The sequence below is a fragment of the Lynx canadensis genome, chromosome A2 (genome assembly GCF_007474595.2).
Source record: "Lynx canadensis isolate LIC74 chromosome A2, mLynCan4.pri.v2, whole genome shotgun sequence".
Classification (NCBI taxonomy): domain Eukaryota; kingdom Metazoa; phylum Chordata; class Mammalia; order Carnivora; family Felidae; genus Lynx; species Lynx canadensis.
Genome location: NC_044304.2, coordinates 11,878,512 through 11,900,493, shown reverse-complemented (window position 1 = coordinate 11,900,493; position 21,982 = coordinate 11,878,512). Strand labels below are relative to the sequence as shown.

Below are 21,982 nucleotides of genomic sequence, written 5' to 3'. Positions count from 1 at the left end.
TCTTGGCACAGTAATCTTTCCATCCTACTAACGTTCGCTGAACCAGAATGCCTTACGTGTCCCCCCACCCCCAAACACATTCTAAAGTTCACACAAATGATAGTTTATGTAAAAATTTATTTGACCAAAATGTAGAAAAAGTGATACTATTACATATGATACAGTTGCAAGAATCTAAATGAAAGGTGTGCGTTTTATTTAATTGCACAATTTGCTAGTGTACCTTCTGGGTAGTGTGATGCTTAATAAATAGGAGTGAGGGGCAGAGAATTTGGATAAGCTAGAAGCAGGGTGATTTTGTCAGAATTGTAAACTTGAGTTGGCCCCCACACTGCTGGGGAATGTGGAATGTTTCAGCTCTGAGATGTTACCCCAGAAAGCAGAAAGACAACAAAGCCAAAATGCAGCTGTGCCTACAAAATGCTCCATATCCAGTTTAATCAGGAGTTTCTTGGTCTTTCATTAACTTGGTCCTGAAGAAGGAATTAAAGTCCTACATAAGTAAATCTTCAGTTTGCTATTCCCGGAAGTATACAGGAGAGGAAGCGAGGCCCATTGCTCTATCTGTACTTTGCTGTCAGAGAGGACCCTTCTGCCCAGTAGTTGTCAGCATTGCTCAATTATTGATGGCTCGCAGTCTTTTTGATAGGACTTCTCTGAATGAGACTGAATTCTGCCACATTCATTCCTGCTAAGCAGATGGTCTCAGATCAGAGCAGACAAGCATGGGTCATTATTGGAATAAGAGATCTGCTCCTCAGAGAACTTCAGAATGAAAGAAACCTGTAGAGGAACATAGGATCTATCCAGAAAATATCTGGGTAATTATTACGATAATTTCCCAAGCATTCTCATGCTACCTGCCCAGAGGATGTTTGTTCTGCATGGTGGTGTGTGGGAAAGAGCCAGGATGATAAGGTTGATCTATGGTTTATGACTTCCCACAAGGCAAGCCCTTTTCCCCCTCCTCCCTTTTTTTATGCTCTGGATGGAAAATCCCTACCCATTTTAATGGGATGGTCCCTGGCTACCTGTCGTGTGACCAACAGTGGCCCAGAAGGTTATGTATTCTGCGGCCTTTTAAGTTTACCTGTGACTAGAGTTGGTTTTTGAAAGTATAAGGTTGTCTATTCTCCCAGGAACCAAACGCCCTCAGTCTCTATAGGCGTATGCTCAGTATGAAATACCCTGCCTACCTTATGAATAAATGCAACTTAAAGATAAAAATAGAGCTGAAAAAGCTGGTGCCATTTGAAAAAAGGAAGGAATGAGATTTAACGGGGTGCTCAAAGCTTCTCTGATACAAAATATTTGGTCACGTACTCATAATTTGCTTGACATTTCCAGCAAAGCGAAGATTTCAATAGCAAAAGAAACTTCTTACAAGAGAAGAGAAAGACACAGAGCTCTGGAGTTTCTGTTGGAACAAGACTCTTCTGTTTTGGTTATATACAGTTAAGTTCGTTTAGTGTCTGATCCAGTGTCTGATGTAAGCCCACATTCTCTTCTTTGGCCTGGGCAAGTTTTTCTGGTGAGGATTAAGAGTGGGGGGAAAAATAAATTAATAAGCATCTAAAATTTTGTTAAGAGAAAAAAAAAAAAAGCTTCTAAAATCCCACACCATCGGAGTGAAAGTCATAGCGGAGAAAGTACTCCACATTTAATTATAGCAGAACACCATCTAATAACAGGGTTTGAGTATCAAATACGGGAGTCAGATACGGTTTTGAGATAAAACACAGAGTCTTCAACTACAGGCACACGACAAATAATTTTATAGTACAGGTCTATCCCAAATGTTGCATGAAATATACTTAGGCCAAAAAATTATTCATTGCCTATCTGAAATTCACATTTAACTGGGTGTCCTGTGTTTTAACTTGGTAAATCTGGCAGTCTGGAGTTAGAACACCTGGATGTAAGCCCCAGCCGTCCCTCTGAAATAAGGCATTTAATCTTGCTACATCTCCGTTTCCCCGTCTGTCAAGGATAACGACAACAATGTGTGGTGTGGGAATTATCATAAGGAGATAATAAATGAGACACCCTACAGAACTTCTGAAGTGCTACACAAACATCAGATCTGGGAAACAGGACATTTCTCCCCTAGTGCCAGTTTGGTGGCCTTTGGTAGGAAACTATAATCCTGAAACCCGTTTTCTCCTTTGGAGCTTCTGGGAACGGCCATTTAAATTCCAGGCATAATTGTGTTTTTGTGTCCGTGTGTCCACAGCGATGTAGTCAAACCCCAGAGAAATGCAGCATGACTAAAATCTAAGATTACGGGTGAATTATTAAATGACCGAGCTGATAAAATAAAAAATTTAAAAACTAAAACAGTGAGATGCCATTTAGAGCTATGCGTGACAGAGCTCAGGACAGAACCTGTTTGCAGTGAGTGATGGCTGATAAGAGGACTAGGCCAAGAATCATTAAAATACTGGAGGAAAGCAAAATGCCTCCTAAAAATGTGATAGGATCAGCTTGGACATTTTCAGAAAAAAAAAAAAAAAAAAAAAGGCTGCGAAGGTGGCAATCTTTCAACTACAACCGCTGGGCCTTTCATCCGATGAGGCCCTTAGAACCTCAAGTTGCTACGATCTGGGCGGATTCTGTCAGAAAGGAAGAGTGACCCGGGCCCGACGAATCTGGACGGACGGCGCCAGTTCGGCGTGAGCCAATGTCTCCATGGTCTCTCCTAATCTTTACCAACCAAGACATCGCTTTCGTTTTGCAGAAAAGTGAAGCGGCTCATTCAGGGTCCCACGGCTGAAATGGCAGGGCTGGGATTCACACCCAGGTCTCCCCACTACAGATGCTGACCTCAACTCACCACTTAGATTCCCTGGCATCTACTTTGTGGTAGGTGTCAGATAAAATAACAGGTAGTCGTAGATTTCTGTAGCCCTAATCTCTGTACATGAGGCTCCACCTAGTTGCTCAGTTAAGCTGAACGACTGGATAAGCAGGGCTGCAGTTATTTCAAAGGGTGGAGGATACCTAGGTCTGGAAAAGTCCCAGGAACAAATATACACAGAGAGAAAACAAAAAACACCCACACCCCTTCATAGGCTAATTTTCCCAGGGGCGTAAGTATGGCAGTGTGTGAGGGGAGTGGCTTATGCAAAAATTCAGAGGGGATGATAGGACACCAGGGAGAGGCTGGGAGTAGAAGGGTGTGGGTCGTTTAAGGGAGATGGACTTTGGAGGGGTGAATACAAAGAACCCACCTGAGTAAGAAATTACCGGCTGAGGAATAAGCTACAGTGACAAAAAAATCGATCTAACTGGAGATTTTCCTGCCACTCCCAGGTCCAAGGGGCAGTCTACAAGACTTGACACTAACATGTCAGTGTTTCTGGGATAATTTGGGGGTGGGTACAGGGAAGTGGATAAAAATATTTGAAATGTGCATTCTTATGGAAAAATGTATGAGCTTTTGGTCACTTTCAGTGTGACCTCTTAATACCCACAGGCTAATTTTTTTTTTTAATATACCCACAGGCTAACTTTATGAGTGCTCACCAAACCAAGGCAAGGTTCCCGGTTCTAGTTAAATCACGTATGAGGAGATGTTAGCATCTCAGGCAACTTTGTTTGGAACTCAGGAATGCATCCTTTCTCTTTGTCTGGCTTTCCAGCAGCCTCCACTCCCTTTCCCTGCTAATGGGATGCTCTTTAATTCCTTGTATAGTTGTCTTCTAAGGGCAGGGTATAGAGGTGAGGTTCCCTGGTGAACTTCCTCCCAGGACTGGGAGGGCTGGATAGATGTTCCGTGAACAATGAAGATATAGGGGACCCTAGACACCATTCTCAGAGAGTAACACAGAGAACACGTGTGAAAAGGTGGAATAAAGAGACCACAAAATGCCATTGCCGCTTTTTGAATCCGTAGATCAAAACCCGCTCAAGAGTAGCCTCTTTGTAGACACGAGCCTGCCAGCTTTTGCACATTCTGCTGACTCTATTAAGCTGCTTAAGAGGTCGGATGAGTCTCCATTCAAAAACAATTTCTATTTAAGGAAATACTGCTATCGGCACGCAGATATAGTTCGCTAGCAACGTATTTGAGAGCTCATGCCAAATTGGCGTTTGTTTTCGTATCGTCGGAAAAGAATCATGTGGGCATAACTTTCTTTTTGAAATGAGCTCTTCATTGGAACCACCCACTTTCTGTTGTAGCCACGGTCCAGGGCATCACAGCTACGGCTCAAAAGCGGCAAGGGAAGAACATGAAAATGAGAGGGCCTGGGCATGAGGAGGCCTGTCTTTATTTCAGTCACACAGTCACACAGTCACAGACACAGCAGAGGAAGGCTTGAAAGACCAAACCAGGAGGCAGACCACTGGAGCTTCGAGAAGCCCACGGGACTGTAGGCACCACAGTGAGAAGGCAAACTTCAGTATTGCTAGGACAGAGGGCGGCACCCCAGCTCCCTCTTAGAGAGAGGTCATGTCGTTGAGAGCATGGTCCAGTTCCTCGCTGATAGCTTTGTACTTGAGCTTCTGAGCATATAGCTCATCTAGAGGGCGGAGGTCCCCAGGGAGACAGTTCGGAAGAAGAGGTACAGGGGACAGAACGTGAGGGTCGGAGTGGAGTGCCACAGATGAACAATGACAGGAAGGAAACAAAAGTGAGAAAAGAAAGCATGAACTAAAAGAAAGCTGTGTCCTACGTCAAACACATGAGAAAACAAAAGATCAACGGAGAGGTTTCCAAGTGGTTTGGGGCCCTGCAGGGGATTAGCTATAATGAACCTTTGAAAGAATGGAGACTAGAAATGAACACAGCGTCTACCCCCAACCTCCCGCCCCAGGTTATTTCTGACTTTCAGTGATGTCACCCAGTCCAAAGGTTATATATACTTTGGAACGGGGGGGGGGGGGGGGGGGGGGTTTTCCCTTATATGGAAACCTCACCTCCCAAACCAAACACTGGACACACAGTCTGGGGAATAAGTTCTGTACCCTTTCTGGGTGGGACAGATGGTTTTAGGAGATGTTTGAATCCCAAGATTCTGGAATCTCCTGGTTATTTTATGAAGAATGCGGGACAGAATTTTGTTTTTTTTTTTAAGTTGGAACTCTTCAAGAAATTCTGGGATATGTGGGCACCAGACTTGCAGACTGGAGTCTTTATTCAGTCTCTACATTCTCTATGCTTCCATTTTCTCATACTGTGATAAACTCTTGAGCGCTCTGGGAGAGAGCTTCTGTAAAAATGTAAGGCATTTTAAAAATGCAAGGCGTCTCTCAGGAATGAGCAAATTGAAGGAAATTCTGAAGACTTTTAAAATCAGCCATATTTGGGCCTCCGTATTCACATGTGGAGCTAATTAAGCATGAGATCTTTTACTTCTTGAGAAGTGGCGACCCAAGTCTGAATTTGACTTGCACGGTCCTGTCCCGTGCTTCTGACCTCCTGCTGTGCCCTCACCCTGCACTTCACTTTCCTAAGAGGAACAAAGCCCAGCTCAGCCCCTCCACAGACTCCTCCCACTTGCCAGGAGATTGTCCTGCAGAGGGAGGCAGAAAAAATGCAATGACATGGCAGTGTCATACCTTCCAGGTCATCGATCGTCTTTTCCAGTTTTGCAACCGTTCTCTCTGCAAATTCAGCACGGGTCTCAGCCTGGAGGAAAAGAAAGGAGTCACTATGATGGCTTCGAGACCAGCCGCAAGAGAAACTCGAACTAACCGGGTACGGTCACGCTCACCTCTTTCAGTTTGTCGGACAAAAGTTTAATTTCTTCTTCGTATTTATCCTCCTTTTCAGAATACTGCGGGAGAAACCAAAGCGGTACTTTAAAAAAGGGGGGGACCAAAAAAGAAAGAAAGAAAGGAAACAGAAAAAAAAAAGAAAAGAATGTAGGTTCTCTGCTCCTCAGAGAAAAGTGTGTGCTTGAAGCACCACGAACACGCCTAGGAGGCCGAGTGGACACAGCAGCACCTTTCCGGGCAGAAGAGACGGGCACAAAACTGAGGAGCGCATCTGTAGGGGAGCCCTCTGGGATGGAACCTGCGCACTCTCCAGTCTCCCAGCCTCAGGCCTGAGATCGCCCCCTGCCCCAGCACGGAATGCTCCTTTCCCCGTCACTACATGTCAGAAATTATTTTTGTTTCGCCAGGTTCAACTCAGATCAGCAGTAGCTAACCTTTATAGCTGCTTGCTCCGTTGCCAGATATCCCCAATCCCATTTTACAGATGAGTAAGGAGTCATAGAGAGGTTAAGTAGTTTGTCTAGGGTCACATGGCTAGGAAGTGACCAAGCCATGACTGGAACCTGACTCTGGAATCTGAGCTCCTGGCAATCATCATGCTTTATAGCCCTTTGACACGTCACCTGCTTGTAACACATTTCCCAACTTTCCAAGGTCCCTCTGTTGGAGTCTTCAAGCACTGTATTACAGGGCCAGTCTCTTCAACTCAACTAGACTCTGAGCCCTTGAGGAGCAGAAGCCATATCATCGCTGTTACATCTATCCCCATGGCCCAGGACAGCATTTGGCACGCACACATAAGCTACATTTGCTCATCAGATATCTTAGTATCCATGTTAGTACTGATGACACGGCGCTAAACAAGACAGATATACTCCCGGTCCTTAAAACTTACAATCTGGCGAGGAAGGCATATCGTTAATTGAGTTAATTATGACCAACACGATGAACCACACGATAGGAAAAGAAGTAGGCGGGGCTATACAGCCAAGAAACCCCTAACCTAGATGTTCAGTGCAACTGGAGGGCCCTGGGGTGCGGGGGGCGGGGGGTAGGGTGAGGAAGAAATAAAGATGGGGAATTCACAGGGCAGGCCACGGAGGGGTGTGTTCATTGTTCCTGATGCGGTTCTCTCCGGTAATGACTGCTTTGGATACTATTTCAGCCTAAAAAGCCCAATTCCACCTCTCGTATCTGCTGCTTGACCTGTGAGAGTATATTTCTGGGGGATCCAGGGGAATCGTTTGAGAGTGAGGCTCTGCATTTATACAATTATGCTCAGCTCTCCCTAGGAAGTGCCTGACCAGGTACCAATCTCATATTCCATCTCCACCCTTGTAGAAGGTGGGGACGAAGATGGCACCAAGACCCCACCGAAGAAGGACTTCGGACATCTCTTTTTATGGAGATGTCCAGTCTAGCCACTGGACATCTCTTTTTATGGAGGGAAAAACCTTGTGGCTGGGCAGCAAAGCTACCGTTAGCAAACACAGGTCAGATCCCTGAGACCCTGGGCATGCTCCCGTGTTCCTTGGGGGGAAGAAAAGAAAGTCCAACAAATCACCAACTCAAGCCAGCCACCAACCTTCTCAGAGGCAGCCTCGAGTGATTTCAGATTGTTCGTGACGTTCTTGAGTTCTTCTTCCAGGTCACCACATTTTCTGTGCAGAGAGACAAAGGAATCTGGCGCCCTATCCACCCTCATAGCAGGCAATTCCCGTCAAGGTTTTCAAAAAGGAGGAATCCCCGCTGCCTAGGGCCCCCAGAAGGAATGCGGGGGAAAAATGTTAATGGCTTTTTCTGAGCCGGAGTGCCGTGCACTTATCAAAACCCTGTCGTGCCTGGCAAGGGCACAGCAGGCCGAGGAGTATTTGGAAGGTTTGTAAAGCACTCCTGGGCTCTCGCCAGGGGCGAGGCAACTGGGACTTGTGAAATCTGTGAATTATGAGGCTGACTCCAGAAGGTGCAACAATGCCATGGAGCACGGGAGGAGAGAGCAATCGGTTTGCACCCGACCCTCCGGGAGGCAGGCTCGAGAACGATCTGCCGGATTCCCCTCTCTCAGCGCGGCGGGATTCCTCACCCAAGACCAAGGGGAGACATTCTTGTTCCCCCCGAGCTTGCGTGACTGTGGTCAAGCTTCTCACCTTTCCTCCCCTAGGAATGTGTCCCAGCCAAACAATGACATCAGGAACAAGGCAGTGAAACACGACAGGGAAGCCTGCCTTTCAGAGGCAAATGTTCTCTTAAGAAGGCACAGCTTCCTGAGATCATCCTCTCTGGGAAAATAGGACTTCCCGGCCTCTCTGCTCCTGCCTGTCTCACTCCTATTTCCCAATACCTTTGTGGGAAGAGTCAACACGTAGGCAAGTGCTTCCCAGGGCAGTAAGAACAGACACCCTGTCAGCCATGGGGACGAGAAGCAGGGGCTGAGCTCTGAGTCCCAGATGCCCCTCCACTTGGCTTGAGCACTGGCCTTACCAAGTCGGAGTCAATTCCCAGTGCAACCAACTCCCTCCCGCTCTGTCCCTCTCAGTCCCGCTCTGCCACTCACAGTTCGGACACCTCTGCGCGCTCCTCTGCCCTCTCCAGCTCGCCCTCCAGGATGACCAATTTACGAGCCACCTGCGGACAGAAAGGACCAACTGGGACCCCAACAACCGCGTCTAGGAGGATGCCCCCCTCCCCGCTTGCAGACGGTGAGGCCCCTCCCCAGACCATCTGTGAAGACTCTGGCCCCGGAGGGAGGCAGACAGGAAGGGAAGCTGACCATGGAGGCCAGCAGGAGAGCAACAGAACTTTCAAGGTCCCCAGACCCACAGGATTCCCAACGTCAGTCAAACTGTGCCAAAGCACCCGGCTGCGGGACAAAACGTGATCTGACCAGTGGGTCTCCCTACCAAGTCAGACAAGTGCCACAGAGTTCCCCGGGACTTTCTGGCATTGCGGAAGATTGTCTCCTAGCCGAGTGGCCATCTCCGGAAGAACAGACGTGGACGCAGAAGGACAGCTGCCCCAACCAGGCGCCTCCTTCAGGCGGCCCCGGGGCTGTCCCGCTCACCTCCTCGTACTTGCGGTCGGCCTCCTCGGCAATGTGCTTGGCCTCTTTGAGCTGCATCTCCTGGATTTCCATCTTTTCCTCATCTTTCATGGCCCGGTTTTCTATCACCTTCATTCCTCTGCAAGGAGCAACCTTGTCATTACCGCCGCCCCCCCCCCCACCAGATTACCACCCTCGTATACCTCCAGACACCTGCTCATCCAAGCACCTCTCTGACACCCACCAAGAACCTGTGCTCCGCACAGAAGATTGCAGAGGTGTTCTTCACTTCACCTTGGCCTTCACCTTCACAACTGCCCCACGAGGCAGGAACCTCATCCCCCACTTTGCAGAGGAAGAAACGGAGCCACAGGGAGGCCAAGTAACCTGCTCAAGGCTGCGTAGCTAGTAAGTGGCAGAGCCGGGACTCGGGACTGGCTCCAGGGTCCCAGCTCCCATCCTCTACGGCCCCTCACCGACTAGTAACAAGAAGCGCGGACACGCCAACGGTTACCACAATGGGATGAGGGGTCTGGGCCAGCGCGGCTGTGGGAATGATGAGTTCTGCTGCACTGGGGGAGGAGGTGTGTATGCGTCCTGGGAGGCTTTCCAAAAGAGAACACAGGGGAACCCCAGGAGCGTTTCAAAAGCAGGAGTGAATGGAAGCCAGAAAGAGGAACGGGAAGACCAGGTAAGAGGCAGGTACCAACAAGGTGAGGGGTGAGGACGGCCCGATCGGAAGTGGATGCGTCCAATTTGGAAAGGACAGTGTCCCGGGGACAGCTGGAAATCTGCAACGCAGCTGGCTTACCAGGAAACGAGCTCACTCTGGCCGGCACTGCTCGGAGCGCACTAGGGCAGCTCAGATACCCCGAAAGAGGCCAACCCAGGACAACGTATTGATGCGCGTCATGCCTGCCCAGAGTGGAGGACCGTATACGTCTTGCTGTTTAATAAATACTTCCATTCGGGCTGTCGCTTCCATTCCTCAAAACGCCCTTCCCATCTGTACAGAGCCTTAACCTCCGTGGACGGGCAGACTTGGAAAACCTTTGCAGCTCTGGAGAGATCAAAGTGGCTTGCCCAACGATTAGTACGTGGCTGTGGAAGGACTGGAATCTAGACCCTCCAATTCCCACGTACAGAATTCTATCAAAACTAGCCATCTCCAACAAGGGGGTCACCAAAGGCCTCTGGTGACATGACACAAGTAGGTGGGTTTGGTCAACTCCTGGAAGGGAGACATCTGGCCAGGCTGGTCTGACCGTGAACGCGGGCAGCGGCTAACCCAGGCCCCAGGCACAGCCCCGAGCAACTTGTGGCCGGGCCCTTCACCCTTCCTGGCGGCCGCAGCGTAGCCTTCGCGAGGGTGCCCAAAGTTCCCGTCTGGGCAACCGGCAGAGTCAATTTCCAAGACTCCCCAAGTAGTTTCTAATCTCCGGTGTATGGGCCACAACAGCACCATCCGAAACGAATCCCCTGGAGGGGTTTATACCAGGAAACCACCGTGGACCGGCCAAACGAGAACCCTGCTGCGATCGTGTGGCAGATACAGAATGACCACTGGCCCGGCCCACACCATCACCGCACAAGGGACCCATTTTCCACCGCGCAGAGACGGCTGCTTCTGTGAATTACACAATCTGCCCTCAGTCCTCCAGAGCCCGCGCCGAGGCGTGCAGAGTTAGCCTGCTCCGGAGGAAAGAGCATCCCGCCAGAGCCCCGAATGCATCCCACAGAGGTGGTTTGCATGCGTCCCTGACGTACAGTTGTCACTGCCCAGCAGCCTGAAGCCTGCCTGGCGGCACGGTTAACCAGCATCCACGCACACGGCCCATTTCGAGGGTGGCCCGTCCCCCCCCCATCCCCCCCGGAACTTGATATCTGGAGGTGACCAGTGAGATGAGATGCATAGTGGCTTTCAGAGGACACACGAAGCGGCACTCTGCGCACCGGTCTCCGGTGACAGTCCTACGTGCAAGTCTTACATCTACCCATTTTTTAAATTTTCTCTAGCGGGAGTTTCCTTCACAACCACCAGGACGACAAACGCCCCTACGCAGCGTGGCAGTTGACAAGGCACTGCCGTGCATGGTCTGTGTGTGCACGCGCGTCCACACCACCCGCATTCGGTCTCACCCCGGCTCTGGGGTGTCAGCCCTGCGGCACAGTCCCCGCTTCCGAGAAGCCAATGCCGAAGCCGCCAGGCTGGAAGCATCCTCACCTCTCGCTCTCATCCGCGGCCTTTTCTGCCTCCTCCAGCTTCTGCAGGGCTGTGGCCAGTCGCTCCTGAGCCCTGTCCAGCTCCTCCTCAACAAGCTGGATGCGTCGATTGAGAGCGGCCACATCCCCTTCGGCCTGGGGAGATGAGAGGTGCAGCTGGGTTAAGAAGGAAAAGGCCAGACGGCACCAGGAGTCCCCAGTGCACACGGCACTCGTCCCTCGGTTACCACGCCTCCCCTGACAAAGCCCACCCGGGAGTGCAGGCGGTTAAGAGATTCACGCTCCCATCTGGAGATTTCTGTATGATCTTCCCTGAAAATGTTCGGGAATTTCCACCGCTCGGTGACAAAGGTGTGCATCCCAGGACGGGTCGGGCAGCCAAGTCAACACGGAAGAGAGAAGAGTATATACCACAGGAGGTGAGAAGACGGTGCTGGCCTCTCTGGGATACCTAGACAGTAAGGCCACCAGTGCCCTGGCTCCACCCTGTCCCATAAAAAGCTCCGGGGGGGGGGGGGCACCTGGATGGCTCAGTCCAGTAAGCAGCCGACTTCGGCTCAGGTCATGATCTCACGGTTCGTGAGTTAGAGCCCCACGTCTGGCTCCCTGCTGGTGGACTGAAGCCGGCTTGGGGCTCTCTCTCTCCCCTCTCTGCCCCTTCCATGCGTGCTCTTTCTCTCCAAATAAATAAATAAACTTTAAAAATAATACACAAATAAGTAAAATAAAAAGCTCTGCTCCCAGTCACCTCCACGGCAAGATAAATGCAAGAATATGGAAGCTTCAGTTAAATGTTGGCCACACAATGTGAAGGAGGAGGGCAGCAGGGTCCAAACACAACCTTGAACGAGGTCTGGCCCAGAGATGACGGGACAGACAGATGTTAAGGAAGGAAGGAAAGAAAAGTTGGTTACAGGCACGAGAGGGATGTCTGAACAGGGAAACTGGCTTTTCAAGTTATTTTCACCTACAAGGAAGGGAAAATGGTGGCATACATAAAAGCACAAACTCCAGGCTCAGAAAGTGCTAGGTCAGAATCCCCGTTCTGCCGATGCGTAGCCATGTGGCATCGGGCAGGTTGCTTCACTGCTCTGAACCACCCCCACCCTGGTCCCGGCACCATGAAGACCCATAACTGAAGGGTGTGGCAGTGACTCTACCCGGCATGTGGGAAGTCCCACAAAAGGACAGCTCTTACCGCCATGATTTCACCTCACTTAATCCTCTAGTGTTATAGGGCCACCTGGGTGGCTCAGCCGGTTAAGTGTCCGACTCTCGATCTCTGCTCAGGTCACGATCACACGGTTCGTGGGTTCGAGCCCCACGTTGGGCTCCGCGCTGTCAGTGAGAGCTTTGGGATTCTCTCTCTCCCTCTCTCTCTGCCCTTTCCTTACTCTCTCTCACTGTCTCTCTCAAAAGTAAATAACTTAAAAAAAAAAAAATCCTCCAGCATTTTACGGTGGGGAAACTGAGAGGTTCAGTTAGGTGAAATGATTCTGTTCAATGTCACAGAACTGGTGAGAAATGGCCTCACGAACCCCAGCCCCCCGCAAGATCTTCCCTTGTTAAACCCGAGTCCTCTGGGGCTTCGAGGCCAGCCACCCTCAGGAAGAAATACTAAAGAGCTGGTGAGATTTGACTCAACTGAGGGAAGACGTGTTAAGCTACACTGGCTTCTTCATATCAAGACAAATAATCTCTGAATGGGGAAAGCCATAAAAATCAGCAGGAAACCACTGCCTTCCCTCTGAATTTTTTAAAAATATTTTTCTATCAGTTTGTGCTAGATTTGGTTTTATTTGATTAGTAATTTTTTTAATGTTTGTTTATTTTTGAAGGAGAGACAGAGCGCAAGCAGGGGAGGGGCAGAGAGTGAGAGGGAGACAGAATCCGAAGCGGGCTCCAGGCTGGGAGCTGTCAGCACAGAGCCTGACGCGGGGCTCGAACCCACGAACTGAGAGATAGGGAACTGAGCTGAAGTTGGACGCTCAACCGACTGAGCCACCCAGGCTCCCCCCCACTGCCCCCTGAATTTATACAGCAAAAAAAAATGGAGTAAAAGAATGAGGCCAGAGATGCTGAAAAACACAGAGAATCAGGAAACTTTTCTCAGCTCCAGAGTCTTAGCAGCAGATGGAGAGAAAACTCCCACAGGTGTCTCTGATCGCAACTTCCTCTGTTAAACCACCGATGAACTATTTTAAGAAACTCACCCACCCCTTCCAATGAGTGGGTGCCTTTTATTCTTTCTGATGACATGATTCTTTAACTCCTTCAGCAACAGGGCAGGAATTGATTTTTTCCCCCCAACAGTTTTTTAGCACATTAGCAAAACCTCATCATCAGCACCACTACCTAATTCCAGAACATTCTCATCACCCCCCCCCAAAAGAAACCCCATCCCCGCCAGCAATCAAGGAATTGCTTTTTAACATCAAACAAAGGTGCCTGACTCATGAATTGTCTTCAAAAAAATAAAAGCGAGGCTTTCTTTACGTGGGGAGTTCTGAGTCCTGATAACCATGCTTTTGGCACACTTTCAACCGCCTGGAATTGAAAGAACGCTGGTACATAGGAGGATATACATCCATACATATATATGTATTTTTGAAAAACTGCTAGTCACTGCTAGTCATTTTGGGCTCCACCCCTTCCTGCAATCAAAGCTTCTACACTCTACAAAGGATTTCCCTTATAAGGTAAAAGAGGCTCGCTAGATACATGTGGCAAAGGAACAGGAAGATGTCGGTTAATCACACAAAAATCTAAACGAAACCAGCTGTCGGGAGGAGACCCAGAAGTCTGCCACACGCCGGCTCTTGGTTTTCTCCACAAGAGACTGAGAAAGGTTTTTTGTTGTGTGTTTTTGGGTTTCTCTTCCCTTCTCTGGGCTCAGTTCCTTTGCCCAGGAACTTTTCTTCAGACTTCCCCATCCTGACCAAGAGGCGCATGCTCTGAAAAGCAAACTTTTTAAGAAGTCCACAACTTTCCAAAAACATCTTTCCTCCCAACTGGACTGTCCTCCTCCTATGTCTTGGCTCGAGGCTGAGGGCCATTTTTAAGCAGAAGTAATCGTCCTCCAGCGAGATGACTTGGGATGAGATCAGAGGGAGGGTTATGCCGGTTCCTTGTGTGAAAGAGGCCAAACCAGCTACTGTTTGAGGCTTGCACCAGGTTTCTGAGGCCTCTTCACGCCAGAGCAACTTACAGGATTAAACACCTCCACTCAGGCCAACACTGAAGCCGCCTGGGGCTCGCCTCCAGCCTTGACAATACACATGACACCTTTTCCACTTCTGGGGTCCTCACCCTTCCTCTCAACACTCCAGCTTTCAGGGGCCCTGGGCCCTCTCCAACTTTTTTGCACACCTAAGTCCCTCTTCCCAGCAAAGCCTTATTCTAGAATAATGCTCAACTTCCATTTTGAAGCCTACCCCACCGAGCGGCGGCTTCCCTGTGATGCTCCCACAACAGAACACTGAACCCCTCGGGTAGGCTAACCAGCCCTGTTTGTACCCCTCACCTCCATCAGACTGTGGGCTCTTCTGAGGTTACAGGGAGGGGAAAAATAAGCCCAGGAACTGAGCACCTACTCGGCGCCGGGTGCTCTGCAGGGAGGTTGTACTCCTGGGACCCTCCCAGCTCTCCTAGGGGGTCGGTACTGTCCCCGCTGCTTTACAGATGGGGAGACGCGTTCCTAGCGGTTAAGTACTTGACGGCGTTAGAATCCAGATCTCTCCCCAGCCCCAGGAGTTGCCACCATCTGTCCTGCCCCGAGGGGCGGTCAGAGGAAGCCGAGAGGGCGAAGAGGGCGCCTCCTCGTTCTGCCCCATTATCTGTCTCCGGCCCCGCAGCGTGGAGCGAAGGCACACAAAACCGTCTGGGGTCCAGGGCCCCGAGCTAACATTCCTAGGATCCTTTGGGAAGGCGGGGTCCCGCGGCCGTCGCTCGGCGGCCGTTCCCGCAGGGACCAGCTGGGGAGGGAAAGGCCGGCGGCTCTGGGCTGAACTTCCGCCCCCCGCCAGGAGCCGACACGTCGTCGCCGCGCCCCTGGGAACAGCTGGGAAAGTTCAGCTGGAGCCGGGAAGCCGCGTAAGAAGGGAGAAAGTGCGACGGCCCCTCACCCCCCTCCCCCGAGTCCGTGTCGGCCAGTCCAACCCCAAACAATGGAAGCTCAATGTTTCCACTCTCACTTCCCGCTCCTAGGTCCAGTCGCCGGTCCCCCCACCCCACCCCCTACCCGGGACCCCGGCGCCAGCCCGGAGTCAGATGGCAGCGCGGCGCCCCCCCCCCCCCACATCCCCTCCCCACTCCGGGATCGCGCATCCTCCCCGGCCCCATCCCCCTATTACTCGCCGGGCCAGCCACGCCCGATCCGGAGGCTGCGCCCCCTCCCCCGCCCCAGGCCCGGGCCGGACGACCGCGGAGGAAGGGGGTCTCAGCAGGTCGCCCGGGGAGGGGGGGGGTGCGGGTCCACGATCCCGGAGCTGCCAGGCCGGAGGGCGCGAAGGCGGGCTGGTGCGGGGGAGGGGGGGAGGACCGGGGAGCGCGGGAAGCGGGCGGCGCGGGGAGAAGGGGAGAAAGGAGCGCGCGCTGGGCCGGGGGGCGCGGGGCGCGGGCTCTCACTTTCTCGCGCCGCTCGCGCTCGCCGTCCAGCTCCCGCTGCAGGCCCTGCGCGCGGTCCTCCGCCTCGTCCGCCTGCTGCTGCAGGGCCTGGATCTTGCGTTTCACCGCCTCCAGGGAGTTGAGGCCGGCCATGGCGCGGAGGCGCGGAGGCGCACGCAGCGGGCGGCGGGCAGCGGCGGGCGCTCGGCTCGGCTCCGGCTCCGGCGAAAGCTGCACCAGCCGCGCCCCGGCCCCCCGAGCCTTTGCCTGCGCCGGGGCCGCCCCCGCCTCTCCCCGCCCCCGGCCCGGCCGCCGTCGGGGCGATGAGGTCACCCGGCCCGGCCGCCGACGTCAGCACCGCTGGGGGAGGGCCTGACGTCGGCACCGCTGGCCACAGCTGCTGGAAAGTGCCCCTTTTCGGGACTTATTTGGAGAAAGCGCCGGGAGGCACCGCCTTCTCCTCCTCCTCCTCCTCCTCCTCCTCCTCCTCCTCCTCCTCCTCTTCCTCCTGGCGCTGCCCGCCCGCCAGCCCGTCCGGCCCCGGGGCTCCTGCCCGGCCCAGCCGCGGGCGTCCCCATTACTGCGCACGTACGTCGGAGGCTTTCTTCTCCGTCAGCTCCAGCTTCTCCTGTGCGTCCTTCAGGTTCTCGGAGTATTTGTCCAACTCATCCTCCGTCCCCTTCAGCTTCTTCTGGAGGTGTGTCAGCTCCTCTTCCACCTGGGGACAGATGGGGGGACGCGTCAGCCTGGGGGCCACGTGCCCGAGGCGCAGGGGCGCCCCCCACCCCCCATTCACAAGAGCCCTCTCTCTCCCTCTGAGCCTCAGTTGCCTCATCTGCAAAACAGAGATAACAACACTAGGCACCACTCTAATGCTACCTGATAATAGGATTTTTCACATTCTTCCCACCTCCTGGGACCAGCTGTGCTTATCTTTTGGGGCGGGGGGGGGGGGTCCCAGATGCTCTCGGAATCAATCACAGCTTTTGGGAAACAAGGCCTGAAACCATTTCCCAGGAATACACGTTCAGGTTTGCATCCCAGTTTCAGGGGTGCGGCCTGCTGGTGATCCCCGGTTAGGCAGAAATAGGACTCTCATACTCTGGGCCTGGACTGTCCCCCAAGCCCCAGCCTGTGCCCCCCCCCCCACCCAGTTCTGCCTCCTACACTGGCAGCCAGAAAAAATTTTAGAAAGTTTATGTTTGCCCTCCCCCTGCCTAGAACTACTGTGGCTCCCCATTGCCCAAGAGAGTGGTTCTCAGACTGTCTCACAAAATACTCTGAAAGATTGAAGGGCTCAGACTCGCTCCACTCTTGTACTTGGGGGTCCTGGCCAGAAGAGAGATGCCCCCACAAAGACCATTTTCTTCGAAGGCAGAAGTTAAACCTTTAAAATTATTGCACATCTGGCTTATGTTCATTTTAATTAAAATGTCCCCTACTTCCCCCCAATTTTCAGTTCTATTTGTTTACCTTGGAGACTTGCTGCTCTCTGGGCACTCCCAGTGTGAAAAGTTCGAGTCTGTGGGATACAAACCACAGACCCCCTCACCTCTCCCTCTCCATCGCCCTCCACCACACCAGTTAAGAGTCAGCTTTCTCCATCACCTCCAGGCTGTACCTCCCTCCCCTACCCCTAACTCTGGTCTGGGGTGGCCCGTCCAGCTTGTGCTTTGATCTGACATATGTCCCCGGTCCTGTCCATGCTCCCAGGGTGGGCGGGAGGCCCTCACTTCATCCTCCTGCTTCCTTTTCCCAGCAGGAAGCCCAGAGCGGTAGAATGACTTTCTCCAGAACACACAGCATAGGATTTGAATCCACTTCTGAACAGGCCCTTAGGCCAGGCCTGCTTTCCTGCATCCCTTTCTGACTTCCTTCTTTTCTCTAACTTCCCGAAGAAGGTATGTTAGAAACGCTGATGTGACTTCTAGGTCAAGCTCTGAATCTGATCTGGGTTACACACTCACCCCCGAGGTGATGTCTAAAATGTGCCAGATGCTTTGTGTGTGTGTGCGTGTGTGCGTGTGTGGGTGTGTGCCCGTGCAAATTTTTTTTTTAATGTTCATTTATTTATTTTGAGAGAGAGAGAGCGTGCGCGCAAGTGGGGGAGGGACAGAGAGGGAGAATGTCAAGCAGGCTCTGTGCTCCGATTCACAAACCGTGAGATCATGACCTGAGCGGATATCAACTGACTGAACTGCCTGGGGGCGGGGGGGGGCACCTGTGCAGATTCTTAAAAGGCCCCCTGTCCCGTCTTCAGGGCCACTGAGTGTCCTGCTGCTGAGCTAGGGAGTAGGGAGGGGAGTGGAAGGAAGGACCTTCAGGCAATAAGCCCAAAAGCCTGGCTCCAAATCCCAGCTCTATGATACCCTGTCCCCTTTTCTGACCTCAGTTTCCTCATCTGTAAAATGGAAGCCTTGATGTGGTGCTCTCTGAGTGCCCCAGTAGCTGCTGTGAAACTTTTGCCTTGACTGAGAAAATGAGCCAATTTCCTTAAAGACAGGTCAGCGTGACCCAGCGTCCACCTGACTTCCTTCTGGAAGGAGCTGTGGGGTGCAGCATTTCGTAGGTGCCACCTATGTGCCCAGCGGAGCGCTCTCTTAACATGAAAGAGTGAGAGCAAGTTCTGCAGCATTGGGTTCATCCAGGTGCTGAGATGGTTGAGTGTTTGACAACATTTTCCGGCAACATTTGGACAACAAGGGGCGGGGACTGGGGTAATGTGGGCAGGGCGCTATGAGGCATTTAGAATGTGCCAGGCACACTGAGGTGCCTGGGTGGCTCAGTCGGTTAAACATCGGACTCTTGATTTTGGCTCAGGTCATGATCTCACAGTTCAAGAGTTCGAACCCCACGTTGGGCTCTGTGCTGATGGTGCGGAGCCTGCTTGAGGTTCTCTCTCTCCCTTTCTTTCTGCCCCTCCCTCATGCATTCTCTCATAGAATGTGCCAGGCACACTACAAGTACTGTTTCACTAAAGCTCCATGTCACAGAAGGGTAAACTGAGTCCCAGAATGAGGAAGGGACTTGTCCCTGGGCCGTACAGATAGGGGCTGACTGATTCCACAGCTGCTTCGCTTGACTTGGAGGCTACCCATGCCCCCTGCCCAGTGCACCCTCTTCCTGCCTACCTTCCACATCCTGCCCCGATGCCCCCTCCCCTGAGCAGCCTGCCCTGCTGCCCTGGGCAGAGCCTTACCGCCCACCTTGGACCCTCCCAGCCCCTGTCCCTCCCTCTGGCCCACCCTGACTGTTGAGGCAGGGAGCGTCCCTCCATGTCTGGCTCTGTCTCTCCCAGCCTGGGCTCCCCTGGAGTTGCCTCGGGCTGAGGTCCCTCTGAGCCCCAGTATCACTCAGCATGGCACCGGGCCCAGGGCTCCCCGCGGAACCCCAGGGGAAATGCGCGGAATGAATCAATGACACAACCCCAAACCCTTCAGTGGTTGGAGCCAGGTATGAAAAATAAATAAGACTGACAAACCGGGTTTCTTTCCGTCTGTCTGGTTTCTGAGCACAGAGTGTGTGCTAGTGTATGCACCTTGCTGGGGGCGGGGGGCGGGGGGGGGGCGCGTGGCCTTGGCCTGGCTCTGGGAGGTCTCTGACAAGTCACTTCCTTCTCTGGGCCTCAGTTTCCCTGCCTGTAAAACAGCTGGGAGGGTCATGGACTGCACACCTTAGTCTGTGTAAATGGGGCCTTAGGGCAGGGCTGAGGCAGGATGTGGGGTCAAAGGCCACTTGTGGCGGATGTCACTGCCCTGGGAGGGGAGCGGGCAGGAAGCAGGGGGGGCTGGGCCTCCTGGTCCTGTTCCCACACTGGACAAACAGGGCCTAGAATTGGGATTTTGCTGCAGGGTCCCCAAGGGTCAGGCAGGCCCCACGGCCCACGCTCTTTGGCCTCCTGAAGCATAAGGCTCTCCAGGTAAGTTGAGTCCCTCATTGCCTCCTGCCTCTGTTCCCAGGCAGGACAGGCCATCCGCCCCATGGGAATGTGGCTTCTGCTTTGGGCCTCTGGAATCTTGGGTTCCATGCCTGGCCATCAGAAGGTAGCCTGTGCCCCATTTCACAGATAAGAACACTGAGGGTGCAGAGAGGGGCAGCAGTGTGTCCTGAGTCAAAGTGAGAAGAAGATCCAGCCTGGATTCAAGCACGAGCCCACCCCAGTGGGTGGCTTCGTGGAGAGACAAGAACAGAATAAAAATCCAGCTGAAGGTGAGAGAACCTGTCCCTGCTTTGGGGCCATACAGCTGGCTGAAGGCTCTGAGAAGCCTTTCCTTTTGAATTTGTGTCTGCCTGGGGAGATTATGCTGTATCAGTCACCCACACCTTAGTGAAAATTAGAGCCATAAACTCGCTTTTCTCTGAATCCCCAGCTAAGCATCTCATGGCAAGGGCTAAATGATGGATGGAAGCAGGCAGCTCAGGGCCAGCACAAGAGGGGCGGCTGTATCTGCCAGGGAGGGGAACCAGGAGGGAGGAAGGGAGTATGGCAGGGAGCGCTGGGGCGGGGCTGGCCTCTCCCAATGTGTCACAGACTCTTAGGGAAGCCCGGGGAGACCGGGGGATGGGGAGGCCCAAAGGGGAAGTAGGGTGGAGCAGGAAATAATCCTGCATTTATTGAGTGCTTACTCTGTGCGGGGCACCGGGACAAGGGCTCCACCTGCAGTCACCTCTCATCCTCCCATGGTCATGAGGGAAGCACCACGGTCACTTTCCTGTCTGAAATGTGGGGCCACTGAGGCACAGAAGGCCTTCCCTCCAGGGCGCCCCGTGATCGAGCTGTGAAACAGGGCCAGCCTAAGCTCACAGCCTGCCCTTTTCCCTGCCAAGCTGGCCTGGCATATAGGCTGGGCAGGGCTAGGAGTGTAGTGTCACTGTCCTGGGTGGCTCCCGGGACTTATCTGAGACCCTGATGCCCCTGAGGGCTGGACGGTTGACCCTGGGGCAGTGGATGAGCCCTGTGAGGGGCAGGGTGCTATGGAGGGAGCAGCACCCCCTTCCCTCCTCCCTCTGGCTGATCTGGCCGCCCAGACCCAGACAAATGACTTCTGCTCTGCCCCAAGCCCTGGCCTTGGGACTGCCCAGCCCAGACCCCTGCCCACTGGCCACATTAGCTCCCTGATGCACCCCTACTGCCAGAGCCTCCTGGAAAGCTCGTCTCTGGAGCTCTGAGTCCAAGGCCACTGCCTGTCACTGTCGCCCCACCTTTCCCTTCTGGGTTCACAGCAGCAACGTCAGGGGCACCTGAGATACACAGAGATGCATGGAGATTCTCAGCTTCACCCTCGAGTCTCCAACTAGCCCAGTCCCCAGACTCTCACCCGCTTCCCCCAGCAGCTGGACACAGCTGGCCCCACTATGCACCCACACTCGGCCACCCTTCCTGGGCAGTCACCAGTGTGGACCCACGGTCCACACATACCTGGGTATGCGCTGACACGGGGCCAGGGTCACCCACACTCACGCACAGCTCCACACCCTGACACACGCACATATACACACCGATAGAAACAATCACCCCAACATGCACACACACGCCAATACAAATAGAGTCACCTGAACACACACACGCTCTCCCCGACACACACACATTCCATTGCTGTCATGTCAACTTTGGCACAAGAGCACGGCCTCTCGCCCGCACACACAAGCCCACGGTGACACCACCACCAACACGCTGGCAGACTCACAAACACACCCTCACATACGGTGTCGGCCACACCCCCTCCTAGCACACACTTCCACGCTCACACCCTCGTCCCAACACACCTACGCGCACCAGCTTGCACACGCGTCCGGCGCAAAGACCCCTTCCTTGTGCTCGTGCTCACGCTCGCCCTCTCTCTGTCTCTCTGTCTCTGTCTCCGTCTGTCTCTTTCTCTCACTTTGCTCACACTGGCCCTGCTGGGGCCACCTCTCTCTCCCAGCTCAGGGACCCTGGAAAGACAGTGGTCCCCCTCGCTCCCAGCCAGAGCATCGCCCCTTGTCCCCCTCCTGACTCCGGGGACCAAGGCTTCTGAGAGTCCCCCCACCCCCACCCCCAACCCTGGCCCAGCACCTGGCCTCCAGGCTGGGAGCAGCCCAGAGACGGCAGTGGGCAGCCGGACGCGGCCCAGCCGTCGGGGCCTCACCTGCTTGCACTTCTCCTCGGCGGCCTTCTTGTCCGACTCGGCCTGCTCGGCGCGGTCGATGGCGTTCTCCTTGTCCAGCTTAAGCATCTGCATCTTCTTCTTGATGGCCTCCATGGCTGGGCGGCGGGTGCGGGCGCAGAGGACTCTGCGGGGTGGGGGCTGCGCTGCGGGTCGGGACTGAGCGGCCCGGCGGGGGCGAGGCCCTTATAGGCTCCGGGCGCACCGCCCCGCTGCCGGGCGAGTCCTGGAGGAGGCCCAAGCCCAG

General features: G+C 53.4%; 1 protein-coding gene across 4 annotated transcripts; it reads right to left on the bottom strand.

Annotated features, from left to right (window-relative positions):
- Nucleotides 1–97: 97 nt before the first annotated feature.
- On the bottom strand, nucleotides 98–21,935 carry TPM4 (tropomyosin 4). 4 transcript variants are annotated; one of them, XM_030303310.1, is made up of 9 exons: nucleotides 21,718–21,921; nucleotides 16,182–16,307; nucleotides 10,986–11,119; nucleotides 8,783–8,900; nucleotides 8,276–8,346; nucleotides 7,307–7,382; nucleotides 5,718–5,780; nucleotides 5,563–5,632; nucleotides 98–1,528 (listed from the first exon to the last, which is right to left on the bottom strand). In XM_030303310.1, exons 1-9 carry the CDS (start codon nucleotides 21,829–21,831, stop codon nucleotides 1,446–1,448), a joined length of 855 nt encoding a protein of 284 aa, XP_030159170.1. In that variant the 5' UTR covers nucleotides 21,832–21,921; the 3' UTR covers nucleotides 98–1,445. The 4 variants fall into 4 exon arrangements, with proteins under 4 accessions (XP_030159170.1, XP_030159189.1, XP_030159179.1 ...); XM_030303319.1 differs by lacking the exon at nucleotides 98–1,528 and adding an exon at nucleotides 1,893–4,523 and having other exon boundaries at nucleotides 21,718–21,935; XM_030303329.1 differs by lacking the exons at nucleotides 16,182–16,307; nucleotides 21,718–21,921 and adding an exon at nucleotides 15,611–15,823.
- Nucleotides 21,936–21,982: the final 47 nt, after the last annotated feature.